The sequence below is a fragment of the Callithrix jacchus genome, chromosome 18 (genome assembly GCF_049354715.1).
Source record: "Callithrix jacchus isolate 240 chromosome 18, calJac240_pri, whole genome shotgun sequence".
In the NCBI taxonomy this organism is placed as follows: domain Eukaryota; kingdom Metazoa; phylum Chordata; class Mammalia; order Primates; family Cebidae; genus Callithrix; species Callithrix jacchus.
Window position 1 is genome coordinate 15,693,508 of NC_133519.1, and position 14,211 is coordinate 15,707,718.

The 14,211-nt window shown below is 48.2% G+C and overlaps 1 protein-coding gene across 8 annotated transcripts; it reads right to left on the reverse strand.

Annotated features, from left to right (window-relative positions):
- Window positions 1–279: 279 nt before the first annotated feature.
- On the reverse strand, window positions 280–10,742 carry CLK2 (CDC like kinase 2). Of its 8 annotated transcripts, none has more exons than XR_013529408.1 (14): window positions 10,439–10,742; window positions 8,600–8,769; window positions 6,822–7,050; window positions 6,041–6,128; window positions 5,626–5,692; window positions 5,047–5,163; window positions 4,084–4,250; window positions 3,221–3,315; window positions 2,056–2,185; window positions 1,876–1,958; window positions 1,639–1,718; window positions 1,364–1,454; window positions 988–1,123; window positions 280–815 (listed from the first exon to the last, which is right to left on the reverse strand). XR_013529408.1 is itself a non-coding variant. In XM_008984549.4 (14 exons), exons 3-14 carry the CDS (start codon window positions 8,767–8,769, stop codon window positions 633–635), a joined length of 1,500 nt encoding a protein of 499 aa, XP_008982797.1. In that variant the 5' UTR covers window positions 9,459–9,647; window positions 10,439–10,742; the 3' UTR covers window positions 280–632. The 8 variants fall into 8 exon arrangements, 7 of the variants coding, with proteins under 7 accessions (XP_008982797.1, XP_008982800.1, XP_008982799.1 ...); XM_008984549.4 differs by lacking the exon at window positions 988–1,123 and adding an exon at window positions 9,459–9,647; XM_008984552.4 differs by lacking the exon at window positions 988–1,123 and having other exon boundaries at window positions 6,041–6,125; window positions 6,822–7,047.
- Window positions 10,743–14,211: the final 3,469 nt, after the last annotated feature.

Here is a 14,211-nt window from a genome sequence, read left to right on the forward strand (position 1 = left end):
GCAACCTAATGGCTCTAGCAGTCAGATCTTTCCAAACACTCATAATTCCATATCCGAGAAGTGTCACCTTATAACACTTCTCTATTCTAACCCGAAAGAAATGCTGCCCCACCCACCACTACCCTCCCCTAAGATAAGGTGGATAGGGGAAATAAACTGGTAGCTTGGCTCTGGTTAATTTTGGAGGGTAAGAAGGACTCCCTTCATACCCAAACTCAGAAAGGTTGCCAATCGTTTCATCCCTCCACCCCAGTATTCCCAAACCTCCAACTCCAGGGATGGGGGTCAAATGAAGCACATCATTTTATTTCACAAAGACTGTACAAAATTCCTTATAAAACATGGGATAGATGCCACCTGGATACCTCACTCGGCCCCCATCCAACTCCATATGAGTGGGCAGGTGAGGATGGGTGGAAAGTGTGTGGATGGAATAACATTATGTACAAGGCAGGGGTTGAAGTGATAGGTACAAGTTCTTTCATATTTACACTATTTCACATATTCACAGATATAGAGAGCCAGGGGGAAGGAGTGAATTCTGGCTCTGTTCTCTTGTATAAAAAAGCACCAGTGTCCTGGACTGGACACCCACTGTTATAAGAGATGCAGTGGGGTCCAGGCCCTGATCGTCACCGACTGATATCCCGACTGGAGTCCCACAACTTGTTGGGTGGCTCAGCCCGAAGGCGGGAGAAGAAAGGATGCTGAAGGGCTTCACCCAAGGTCAGCCGCTTAGCTGGTTCATACTCTAGCATGCTCTCAATCAGATCGAAGAGCTGGTGGTGTTCCTCTGCCTCTGAGGTCAGATACCGCTGGTGGAGGAGGGCAGGAAAAAGGTGAGGCAGGATGCCTTACAAGCCCTGCCTTCTTCAAGGCCCTACCTTTCATTATTGGAGAACCAAGGCTCTGCTTGCAGCCAATTTGAAGGCTACCTTACCACGACCAAACCAGGACCAACGTTTCTGATATTATAGCTCAACCTACCTTCCCACTAGCACAATTACTCCATAATCTTTGAAAGTTCTTTCTACTTGTATATCCTTGTCAACTTCATGAATCTTCTTTAGCTCCTCATTAAAATGTAAGCTCTTCAAAGGTAGTTTATTCTTTTCTGTCTGACCTAAAGAATCCAGGACATTGCTTTGATCTCTGGTTGTCTCAAGGTTAGGCTGTCTAACCTCCTTCCCTCCACAAAACCACTCCCTCTTATCTCTCCTCTGTTGACCAAAGATGTCTTCTTTCAGCTTTCCTCCCCTCCTTTCCTAACCCTCTATTTGTGAAGAGCATTCCAGAGGCAAACCACCCTAAGAAGGAAGTGATTTCTGGATGATGGGCACTATTTATCCCCAGCCCAGCTCACCCGCAGTGGTTTGCAGTTCTCACGAACATAACGCCCAGCTGATGTGTTCTCATCCCAATCCAGACGACCCCGGTAAAAATATTTCTGCTTTCTAGAGGGGAAGGGGAGGTTGAGGAATCAGAAGGTCAACCTTGTTACAATTCCCATATTTCCCCATCTGAAAGTAACTGGGGTTGAGAGGAGGTGTCAAAGAAAAAGAAAATGATGTGAAATAGACCAATTAATTCTGTGGAGAGAAGAGGAAAAGGGTTAACTAGCACCCACTCAAGGTTCACCTTGTCTTTCGGATCATCCGGGAAGGGATAGGACCCAAAATCCTTTCCATCATGGCTAGATGCTCTCTGTTGTCGTGAGTCTGGGAAACAAAAACAGAATTGAGCATGGGACTAAAAAGGGGACGCTGAGGACCAGTTGCCAGAAGATGCAGAACTGAGTAGGCAAGTCCTCAGCAGACAACAAAGGAACTAGGTAGAAGAATGCCAGGTGGTCAAGTAAGACACCCCGCCACTTACCTGGAAGAGGGTGAAGCCCACATAGTACTCAAAGATGATGCAGCCGATACTCCACACATCACAAGGCTGTGACCAGCCCAACTCTGGGTGAGAACGGGAAGGAAAAGGTGTGAGGAGGTTCAGGTGGCCCCACTCTCACCACATCATCTCACACACTCGGACAGCCTTGCCCTCCCTTACCAAGGATGACCTCTGGTGCTCGGTAATGGCGAGTGGAGACAATGGTACTATGGTGCTCATGGTCAAAGGTGGCACTGCCAAAGTCTACCACCCGCACAGCCGTGCTCTTCACGCTGCGCTCATCTCGCTTCTAGGAGCAGAGGAGGAAGAGAATGAACCTCTCTGCACCACTGAGATTCTACCACTATTCCCTACGGTGCTTCTGAACCGTAAAAAAACAACTGTGATTTCCTGCCTGCCCTGACAAACCCTGGGAAATTTCCTGCTTCCACCACATCCCGCAGAATACTTTTAGGACTGGGGAGTAAAAGGATTAAGGAATGATTATGCAACAGTGTGCATATCTATAAGCATCTGAAGACTATACCCAATTGCCCCATATATAGTTTTTCTGAAAATATTTAACACATAGCAAAGAGGTTTTGCTGAACATATGTAACATGTAGCAAAGGGGTTTGCTAAAAATATATAACATGTAGCAAAGGGATCAAGGGAGGGAGAGCTTCTTTAGGTCTGAGATCTCCATTATTTCCAGTTGGTCAAGGGAGCCGAGCTTTCCTAACTCATAGGACTATACATCTCAAAAAAGAAGTACAGGCTGGGTGCTGTGGCTTACACCTATAATCCCAGCATTTCGGCAGCCCAAGACAGGCAGATCAACTGAGGTTAGGAGTTTTAAGACCAGCTTGGCCAACATGGCAAAACTCTACCTCTACTAAAAATACAAAACCCAGCCAAGCGTGGTGGTGGGTGCCTGTAATCCCAGCTACTCCAGAGGCTGAGGCAGGAGAATCACTTGAACCTGGGAGGTAGAGGTTGCAATGAACTGAGTTGTGCCACTCACTCCAGTCTGGGCAACAGAGCAAGACTCCATCTCCAAAAAAAAAACAAAAACAAAAACAAAAAAACATAAATTTAAAAAAAAGTCCAAACCAAGAATCTTAAAAGCTTTCACCCAACTGGAAAGTTATCTGAAGTCCCTTGTACAAGTTCTCTTCCAATTTAAGTCTTAAGAGATCCCACCCTTTCAACCTATCTAGTTTTGCCCAGTTGGAGCCAGACAGGAAGAAAATGTGGGAGGACAAAATAAGAAAGAGCTCGGCAAGAGGCCAAGTGCCCCAGCTGCCTGCCCCCAGTAACCATGGGCAGACCCTATCCAACTTACCTTCTCTAAGTTGTAGGTGAGCTCATAGTCTGAATTCACAAACAGAATATTTTCAGGCTTGAGGTCTGTATGTGTCAGCTTGTTATCATGGAGGACTGTAGGGGAGAAGGCCAGGTCAGACTTGGTGCAGGTGGCCAGAGCTAACTTGTATCAGCTGACCCCTGGCCTGGTTAGCTAGGGCAAAGCCAGTGAGGAGACAGGTCCAGAATCACTAGGGCTGCTTTCTGCTCTATATCTAAATGGAATGCCTGGTCTAAGAAGCCCTGCTCTTTTTAATATAAGATACATATGTATCTCAATTGATGTAAAAAAAAAAAAAAGTTAGCTTTGAGTTGTAGAGTGTTCACACTTTGGCACCTGTCTAGCTGACATTATGTGAACTCAATTCTGTGAAACTTTTGTTTTGATGACTCAAGAGGAATGATGTGTTTCTTTAAATTCTCCACCTTGCCCCTTAGATGAACTACATACTCTGTGCTCCCATCTGCTTTACTGTGAATGAACATCTCATCCCAGACAAATATTAAGCCTTTAGCCCAAGGAGTGTATTTTCATCTGTTTACTGTCTGATGCTTTCCCAACAAGGGGAGGAAAAGAAAGGGGGAGGGTGATTAAGTGCTTTGATTCCAAAGGCTTTCTCTTCTAGCTGCTACTAGGTTAGGTGTAGAGTAAGAGCAATCAGTGACGGTAAAGACATGAGTCAAGGAGTTAAGTCAGAAGAGATTTCACGATGACAGTAAATAAAAGAACCGCAGATAATAGAGAGCTGACTGTTTAGAGGCTTCACCAGTGCATAACCAAGACAAAGAGATCCAATGAAGGGAACGGCTGCCCCAGAGTCCACTTCAGCCCACCCCACTCACACTTGACGGCCTGGCACAGCTGGAAAGCCATGTGGCGCACTTGGTGGATGGGGTAGGGCAGGTAGTTGTTGTCTTTGAGGAAATCGAAGGTGCTAAGGCCCAGAAGCTCAAAGGAGATACACATGTGGCCATGGTAGTCAAACCAGTCAAACATCTGGACACAGAGGCTGAGAAGAGAGATGAGGGGAGGGAGGTTGTCTGATGAGCTCCCATCTGCCCATCAGCCCTCCAGCAAGGAGGGACTTCATAGCTGTTGATTCTATATACCTGTGTAAAACCATGCCAGTTAATACACCAAAATTCAGTTCAGCTAGGGAATAGCCTCTGCCAGACCCAAGAAAAATGGTACTACCTGCCAAGCTTCAAAACATTTTCCTGTATCATTTTAAATAGTTCAAAAAACTACTGAAGAGCTGTTGAGTGCCAAGCTCCAAACAGTATAGATCCTAGATCATCAAACTGTCCATCCTAAACCGCAACCCCAGCCCAACTCCTGACATTCATTCATCACCAGCCACCATTGGGCTGTTTATACCTACTGGTCTCATGTCTTGGCTTAATGTCCTTATTCTATTTTTGGACTGTGAATGTAGGTGAAAATATTACTGCATAAATGTCTGTGGCCTCATCAGCATCATTCTGCTTATAAAAGCTTAATTCATTGTTGGATGATGTTGACCCTCAGTCCTAGGGCTTTGTCCAGGGTATATCTCTACAGAAGCCATTCTAGGCTAGGTCCAAACTAAAGAGCAATCTAACTGCCCTGAATACAATGGTGAGTGGATTAAGGAAGGCACAGGCCCCCCTTTCCTGCCCTGATGTTCTACTACTCTAAGATGATGAACAAAAGATGAATGGATGAGAAGGTCTAGAATTCTCCTGTCTGCCTAAACCAGGTCTCGAAGTCTCTCCTGTGTAGGGCTGGGCCTCTTAGCCTCCCCACATACTTCCTTGCTTGCTTACTTCTTGTTGTCAGGGTCTTTCTCATTGATTTTCTCCAGCACGTTGATCTCAAGTCGAGCTGCTTCCTTGTACTTCTCCACATTCTTAATGATCTTCAGGGCAACTCGAGCCCCACCCCTGTAGGTTGGCAGGAGAGGCTTTTGCTGGGTTCTCAAGAATGTCTCAGGCCAGGCGCGGTGGCTCAAGCCTGTAATCCCAGCACTTTGGGAGGCCGAGACGGGTGGATCACGAGAGATCAAGACCATCCGAGTCAACATGGTGAAACCCCGTCTCTACTAAAAATACAAAAAATTAGCTGGGCATTGTGGCCCATGCCTGTAATCCCAGCTACTCGGGAGGCTGAGGCAGGAGAATTGCCTGAACCCAGGAGGCGGAGGTTTCGGTGAGCCGAGATCGCGCCATTGCGCTCCAGCCTGGGTAACAAGAGTGAAACTCCGTCTCAAAAAAAAAAGAATGTCTCAAATAGAACAGGGCCATAAAGGAACTAAGAACTCCTGCCTTTGGCTGATCAGCAAAAAGGCCCCATATAAGCCCCACCATCTCTTTATCCCCACATAGTAGGGAGGGGCTGACAGTTACCTGCGATGGTCAACACATTGTACAACTCGGCCGAAGGTTCCCTCTCCTAATGTGCTAACGATTTCATCTGAAATGAAAGACAGCAGGGTCGGGGAGAGGGAGGGAGAGAAGGTGGGGAATGAGCTGAGTTGGAAGAAAAAAGGGGACAGCAACCTGGGGTGGAGATGAAGGAAGGGGAACAGATACAGATGGTCACAGGGGAAGAAAACCCCTGCGTGATTCCCACCACCTTTAACCCAGGGGCCGTGAGAGCTGGGAGTGGACAACAGAGGTCAATTCTCAACAGCAACTCAAACCACCCAGATAAACAACACCACTGAGAAAAGGCAAGAGGCTGTGACTCAGGTTGGCTTGGGACGTTAGGATGGCTATGGGACCATTACAGGCTATAGGATTGTTACGATTTGGCTTGTACATCGCTCTTGTAGCCAGTCCCCGACGTGGTAGATGAGGTGGCCCTCAGCGTCGTCCTCTACACTCTTGGCTCTCCGGCTGCTGTGCTGCTGTCGGGGGGCAGGGGGGGTCGGAGCAAGCCAGGTGTCGGAGCGGGGGCCGGAGGGAGGCGGGGTGGGTGGTAGAGGGGTCACCGGTCACAGGCGCCCAGCCAGGGGGGACAGACGATGATGGGGGACAGTGGAAGGGAACACGTCAGATGCAGTAAGGTGGATCGGTGTGAGAAGAGAGAGCGGCGCATAATCCCAAGTCCCCAAACCCAAAACAGAAACAGGGAGAGGCATGGGCAGAGCAGAGAAGTGGTGTTGTTGCCAATGTCACCCACAACCCCATGCTCTACACAACGTCCTTCTGGGCAGACACAGATCTCCCCTTGCCCCCACCCAAGCCCGCCTGCCAAGGGGGCTACAGAGCCCAGGGCTTGGGGGAAAAAGGCAGCTCACAAGCAAGGTCCCCATTAAAGAGTGGAGGCCACTGGGGTGGAGGAGCTGCTCCCAGTATAATAAGCCCAACATGCCAGGGAGAGCACTGGGGGTCACAAATGCTCTGTGCCCATCCATCTCCAAAGCAGATTCCAGGGCCCTTCAAGAGTCGTAGAGTTTCCAAGAGAGTAGGCAAACTCGGTGCCCACCTCAGTGTTCATGCCCCAACGCTCAGCTGAGAACAAGGATACTTCTCACTTACCAGAGTCCTAGAGGGCCTGCAGAAGAGTGGGGAGAGGAAGGGTCTGGGCTGGCACTCACCGAAGATGAGCGGCTAAACGTCCGGCTGCGCCTCCTTCGCCGTCTGTGCTTCCTCCGGCTGCTGCGCTGGCTGTGGTAACTGCTGTTCTCCCGCTGATATTCATAGGAATGCCGATAGGCTGTGTCATAGTAGGCATCTCCTCGATCCCGGCTATAATCGTTGCGTCTGTAGCTGCCACAGTATCGCCGGTCATACACCCTCCGGTCGGATGAACGATCATCGTAACTGCTGTTGGATAACAAACACCCATTAGGTGTATCTGTTCAGACCACATTCCCTACCATACCCTGTGACGAGGTCCTGCCTTGGTGAGGACAAAGAGTAATGCTAGAAAACTGTTCTCAGACACTTATTGAGTAATTGAGAGGACTAAGGGACCAGAGAAGTGAGGTAATGAAGCACATCTGCCATGTCACCAACACCTCTGAAAAGGTATCTGCAGGACCACTGCCTCTCGGGGCCTTCTCCCCGCTGCAGTGATACAAAGAAACACAGTGATACAAAGAAACAAAGAGCTATTTCTTTCTCAAGCTTTCCTGACTGAAATCCACACTTGCTCTAAACCATCTCTAACTCATTCTTTCCACTGAACACGCCACTAAAATACTAAAACTGGGCAGGGTGTGGTGGCTCACGCCTGTAATCCGAGCACTTTGGGAGGCCAAAGCAGGCAGATCCCTTGAAGTCAGGAGTTTGAGGTCAACGTGGTGAAACCCTGTCTCTACTAAAAATGCAAAAACAGTGGCTCACGCCTATAATCCCAGCACTTTGGGAGGCCAAGGCGGGTGGATCACGGAGTCAAGAGATCAAGACCATCCTGGTCAACATGGTGAAACCCTGTCTCTACTAAAAATACAAAAATTAGCTGGACGTGGTGGTGCGCACCTGTAGTACCAGCTACTCGGGAGGCTGAGGCAGGAGAATCGCTTGAACCCAGGAGGCGGAGGTTGTGGTGAGCCAAGATCGTGCCATTGCACTCCAGCCTGGGTAACAAGAGTGAAACTCTGTCTCAAAAAAAAAAAAATGCAAAAAAAGTTAGCCAAGCACGGTGGCACATGCCTATAGTGTCAGCTACTCAGAAGGCTGAAGCACAAGAATCGCCTGAACCCAGGGGTGCAGATCTTGCAGTGAGCTGAGATCACGCCACTGCACTCCAGCCTGGGCAACAGAATAAGACTGTCTCAAAAATAAATAAATAATATTTAAAAATTTTATAAAATGGGGGTGGAGGGATAACATTAGGGAGAAATACCTAAAGTACATAACAGGGGTGATGGATACAGCAAACCACCATGGCACATATATACCTATGTAACAAAGCTGCATGTTCTGCACATATACCCCAGAACGTAAAAGTATAGTTTAAGAAAAAAAAAGTCTATCAAAAAAATAAAACATTGAAACCACAAAGATCTAATGTCTTATCTGTTAGCTTATTAGTTACCTGTAGCTCCCAGTCCTTTGCACATGCTTTCCCTCTGCCAAGACACTTCCCCACCCCACTCCTACTTGTCCTCCAGACATAAGCAGATGTCACTTTCTCTGCAATGTTTTCTCAGCCTGCCCCATTCTAACCAAACCCACTGGTTCCATCCTCAGTTCCTCACTATGTATTGGAACACTTAACACTGCAGCACAAATGGCTTCTTGGGTTATCTATCCTGACGTTACCGTTAGCCACCTACTTAATGGTTTCAGCATACAACCAGTAAGTATTTGCTGAACAAATGAACGAGCCAGTGACCCTGTGTTTGAGTTTCTCTTCCTGAGGCCTCACCTTCGAGAACGGACATGGTAGCTATCCTCTCGCCGGCGCCGTCGTGTGCGGTCACTACTACTTGACCAGGAGCGACTTCTTCGTCGCTTATGCTTTCGGCTCCGATAGTGTTCACGGTAACTCCCCCGGCTGCCTCGCTCTGAGGAATGGTACCTTCGAGGATGAGGCATCTGGAAAGGAAGGGAAAGTGGAAACAGGAAAGTTCTGAGTTTTCAGAAGTCTCCTCCAAGGAGTGGCTGCTCCAAAGACGCTAAGCCGCTTTCTCCTTTTTTTTTTTTTTTAATTTCATTTTTGACTCTCTTTTTTCTTAAGGCCAAGCTACAGCATGGATCTGCTTTTTTATTTCTGCCTCTTTTTACCAGGCACAACTTCCTCAGTCTTCCTCTGGACTTACAATTCCTCCTTATTGGAGTGCAGCCACCTACTAACTCTGGCTGAAACTCTAGTAAGCCCCCAAACGCATCCCTCATTACCCCCCACTCAGCTCAAGTGTTCTATCCTTATTTTCTCCAGACACAGCTCCATGAAGACTTTCAGGTCTAGGACACACAGTTCATTACAGGGGAAAGTGTATGATGACCGATGGAGACTGCCACAGTTCCTCCCTGGTCAGGATCTAAGATACAGATTTGTGTGATGCTGAGTTTCTCACAAGCCAGTAGAATAAAGCTTTGGTTTACAGTTATGATCAATGTTGTACAGTCATTAAGAGTACCTCTTATCTCCCCAAGTAAACTATCAGTGTCCTGAGGGTAGAAATCCAGTCTCCCAGGTTTCTACATATACCAGGTAAATGTCAAATACTATCAGTTCCAGGGATCTGGGTCGGGCCCCTTGAAGTAACTTAATCATCTCTCACATCTTTGGTCGACTCTCCCTTGAGAGCTTTTAATGCAGTAGGCCACCAACTACCGTCAGCATCCCATCTGGCCCCTCCACTCTTGTTCTTAAGACGTAGACAATAACTGGTTTTTAATTAATATCAGCCCTATTTGGCTGAGAGCTGGCCACCTTCCAGTTAATGGAATGGTTCACAAATCTTTTTTTCCTTCAAGGAAAAAAGAGAAAAATCACTGTCACAATCCAGGAAGATGAGAATAGGAAGGCAGAGTAAAACGAAACAGGCTCAGGGACAGAAGTCTGGGTTGGGGGGGCGGGTGCATGAGAATCGGGTATGCAAAAGGTTTAATGATTCCAATGTCTGACTCCCATTCTGCATCCTATCTTCCCAACCTCCCCAAATTGAGGAGGGTGGCATTTGATGCATTATTGGCGTAACTGGGGCCGGTAAAATACTAAGAGGCAAGCACAGTATATTCCCAGGTAATCCATTCTAATTAGCATAGTCACATAAATGCCATCTCACCACACACTACCATCAAATGGCCTCACAGTACTTTACCCTCAAAGAATCTCTAGCCTACCTTTCTCAAGTTCGAAATCGTTTGCTTTTTCCTTACTCAGAAAATCCAGAACTCCTACAGGCAAATTCTTCCTGCATGCTGCAAGTGACATGGTTCCTCCCCTTCAGCTTTGACTGGACTCCTGAGTCCAACTTTGATATTCTGCTCCTTCACAGCTCTGGAACCACTCTTATCCTTACTTTATCACCCCTTCTACTCTGGCTCCGCCCAAGTTTCCTATAGGTCTTCTCCGTACATCCCAGGCAGGCCGACCTCCTTCCTCCTCATCTCCCTACTCTGCCCCTTCATAGGTCTCAACTCTCCTCCTCTCCAAATCTCGCCCCCGTCCCTTGCCCCCAATCCAAGCCTAACCCCGCCCGCCCCGCGGTCGCCATCTTTTCGCCGGGCCCCGCGGCCAGCCAGCCCGCGCGCTCACCGTTCTGGCGGCGAGGCCCGTGCGCTTGTCCCACAGGAAGTCCGTGATGGCGGCGGCACTGCGGCCGGAGTCCCGGCACCACCGCGGCGACGAAGTGCTGCTCCACCCCCCCAACCCGGGACCCTGGGACCTCCCGCCCCGTTCCCGGGCTCCGCTTCAGTCCCGCCCGCCCCGGCTCCGTCCCCGCCCCTAAGATCTGCTTGGCGCCGCTCGCACCGCCCCCGCCCGGGGCCCGATCCCAGCTCGGTCTCCGGCTCTGGCCTCTCCGCTCCGCCGCCGCCGCCGAGAGCGAGCACGTACGCACGGACGCACGTCCTGCGTCGCTTCCCAGATACCCGCTGGGCTCCGCCCCCAGCACCGCGCGCGCCACCACGTGCTCACGTAGCTGGCAGGCGTCGGTCTGTCAGAACCCCTGAGATACTGGGGGCAGAAGTTCTCAGGGGCAAGAAGGGTCCACTGGGACGCGCTGGAAGCCTTCTAGGCCCGCTACGTTCCGTCTCATATCCTTTCCCACCCCCTCTTCAGTCTTTTACCCTTTGCATGGAGACGCGTGGCTTAGTTAGGTTTGGAGTTTAAAAGAAAGGATTGTCATTTACAGTGTCGCTGCTAGCCTGGCTCCAGGCGGGCTTCACCATCAAGCTTGACTCTAGTGAGGCTTGATGGTGAAGTCTCATTCTCCTGCATAGCCTGAAAATAACCATTTCTTAAAACTTGACCTACCTATCCCCAGGACAGAAGTTTGCCACCTTTTGTCATCAACAAAAGTTATGCACCACTGGGGGTGGGGACAAAGCCATGGAGGAAAGATTTGAGCAATGAAGGGATGGAGAATTGTGTGCCGAAAAGGGGGACTCACTTGAGAACTGTATCCTAAGGTGGCTTACATAATGTGTAAGAAATATGAGTTTGCTACAGGCGCGTGTTACCGCGCCCGGCTAATTTTTAAAAACATTTTTTCTTGTAGAGATGGTGGAACACTTGAACACAGAAGTTTGAGACCAGACTGGGCAACAGGGTGAAACCCAGACTCTACAAAAAATACAAAATTTAGGTAGAGTGCGGTGGCTCATGCCTGTGATCCCAACACTTAGGGAGGCCGAGACAGGTAGATCACTTGAGCACAAGAGTTCAAGACAGCCTGGCCAACATAGCGAAACCCTGTCTCTACTAAAAATACCAAAATTAGCTGGGTGTGGTGGCCGGTGGCTGTAATCCCAGCTACTCAGGAGGCTGAGGCATGAGAATTGCTGGACCTGGGAGGTGGAAGTTGCAGTGAGCCAAGACGGTGCCATTGCACTCCAGCCTAGATGACAGAGTAAGACTGTGTCTCAAAAACAACAACAACAAAATTAGCCAGTCATGGTGTCTCCCACCTGTAGTCCCAGCTACTTGGAAGGCTGAGGTGGGAGGATCACTGAACCTAGGGAGGTTGAGGCTGCAGTGACCTGTGATCAGGCCACTGCACTCCACCTTGGGCGACAGAGTGAGACCCTACCTAAAAAAAAAAGAAAATGAGGAGAAAGAGTTACTCTACAGAAAGAATTGAGAAGTGGTCAGAAATGTAAATTGAAAGGGAAATAATATAATTTGAGAATAACTATGTTAGATATAGTGAACTCCAGGTTTCTCTTCAAATAATCAGTACATCAGTATGTTTAGCTCCCTTATTCTTTAATTCTCCCTTTTAAAGTTTAGCTTCCTGATTCTCTGTACTCCCTTGCCTCTAGTTTTGGTAAACAACTTTCCCACCAGTTCTAATCAGTAGTTCACATCTGTTCCCCTGGTCACCTGCTTTGACCTGAGTCACCCCTGGTCACCTGTTCTGACCCGATCCATAGCCATCTTCCCACCAAACTACCCACCCCACCACTTCAGCTCATACTCCTGCTCTCTTTAAAATAGTCAGAATTAGTTTAGACTGTGCGGTCCAACCCTAGCCAATAGGGGAAGGATACAGCAGTGGGGGCTACCTGCATCAGGAATAAGAACCCCTTCTCTTCCCTTGTCCATGTGTGCACTCACCATTGCTCCATATATGAGACACACCCTTCTATAGAAGTAAATTACCTTGCTGAGAAAATTTATATTGGAGTGCTACTTGTTTTGCAGCACCAAAAATTTACATATAACTATATTAAAGTCAGGGAGCTGAGCAAGGTGGTTCACACCTGCAGTCTTAGCTACTCAGGAAACTGAGGCGGGAGTATTGCTTTGAGGCTGCAATGGGTCATGATCACACCACTGCACTTCAGCTTGGGCAACAGGCAAGATCCTGAGTCTAGAATGAGTAACTAAATGAAGTCAGGAAATATTAGAGGGGAGCTGGATGAAGGATAGTCAGATTGAAGTTAGATCAGTTAACCAGACATAGTTTAGAGAAGTTCCCTAAAATAGACGATGAAGGACAATCAATGAAGAAGTTGGGGAGAGAGAAGTAGAGATTTCATTTCCTCCTCCTGGAACCTTTTCCTAGGTTATTTATTCATTCAACAAGCATTTAATAAATGTCCACTATGTGTCCAGCATTGTGCCAGATGCAAGGTTCCTGTTTCTCAGAGTTTTACAATCTAACAGGAGAGGCAAACCTGTAAATAAATAATGGGACCACATGTGGTGGCTCATGCCTATAATCCCAGCACTTTGGGAGGCCGAGATGGGTGGATCACCTGAGGACAGGAGTTCTAGACCAGCCTGGCCAACATGGTGAAACCCCATCTCTACTAAAAGTACAAAAATTAGTCAGGCATGGTGGCAGATGCCTGCAATCCCAGCTACTCAGGAGGCTGAGGCAGGAGAATTGCTTGAACCCGGGAGGCGGAGGTTGCAATGAGCTGAGATTGTGCCACTGCACTCCAGCCTAGGTGACGAGAGACTCCATCTCAAAATAAACAAACAAATAAATAAATAATTGTAGCCCTGTGACACGAGCTGCTCAAAACAGCAATGCCCTGGCTGCCATAAAAAAACTCTAGAATAGGCTGGGCGCAGTGGCTGAGACCTGTAATCCCAGCACTTGGGGATGCCAAGCTGGGCAGATCATGAGGTCATCAATCCGAGACCACCCTGGCCACCATGGTGAGACCCCATTTCTACTAAAAATACAAAAATTACTGGGCTTGGTGGTGCACGCCTGTAATCCCAGCTACTCAGGAGGCTGAGGCAGGAAAATTGCTTGAACCCAGGAGGCGGAGGTTGCAGTGAGCTGAGCTCGCACCATTGCACTCCAGCCTGAGTGAGACTCCATCTTGGGGAGAAAAAAAAGGCTCTAGAATAGACCCTACCTGGGGAAAGGAGAGTTGGAAATGTGTTCCTAGGTTTCCTAGAGAAGGCGAGATCTGAACCAACCGTTGGAAAGTGAATTGGAGGAGAATACCAGGCAGAGAAAATATTTGCAAAAACATAGAGACAAGGCAGCACAAAGTCTTTCAGAGTGATTGGGGCTCTGGCTTTCAAGAGTGGGACTGTCAGAAGAGATATTGTTGAAACTAGGTCCACATTTTTTAGGACCTCATACATCATGCTAAAGAACTTAAATGTAGTCCTATAGAAGATGGGAAAGCACAATGGACTTCAGGCAAGCGATATAGGCATAGTTGGATTTTAGGAAGGTAACTGGCAGAGAATGGAAGAAGAATTGGTCTGGAAGAGGTTGAAGACTTAGAGGTTTCTGAAATAATTTAGGTGAAAAAATGCCGAGAGCTTGAAATAAGGCAGTGGCAAGAATTGGAGATGAAGGGAAGAATTTGAGATATCTGGGAATTTATAGCACTTAA

Bases quoted from the DNA above. Each gene is read 5' to 3' on its own strand.
- CLK2 (XM_002759986.6), bottom strand. From the start codon at position 8,769: ATGCCTCATCCTCGAAGGTACCATTCCTCAGAGCGAGGCAGCCGGGGG. The intron at 5,693-6,040 runs GTACAAGCCAAA...CTTTCATTTCAG, and splicing joins GGACTGGCTACAAGAGCGAT to ATGAAATCGTTAGCACATTA. The intron at 4,251-5,046 runs GTAAGCAAGCAA...CTCTCTTCTCAG, and splicing joins AAAGACCCTGACAACAAGAA to CCTCTGTGTCCAGATGTTTG.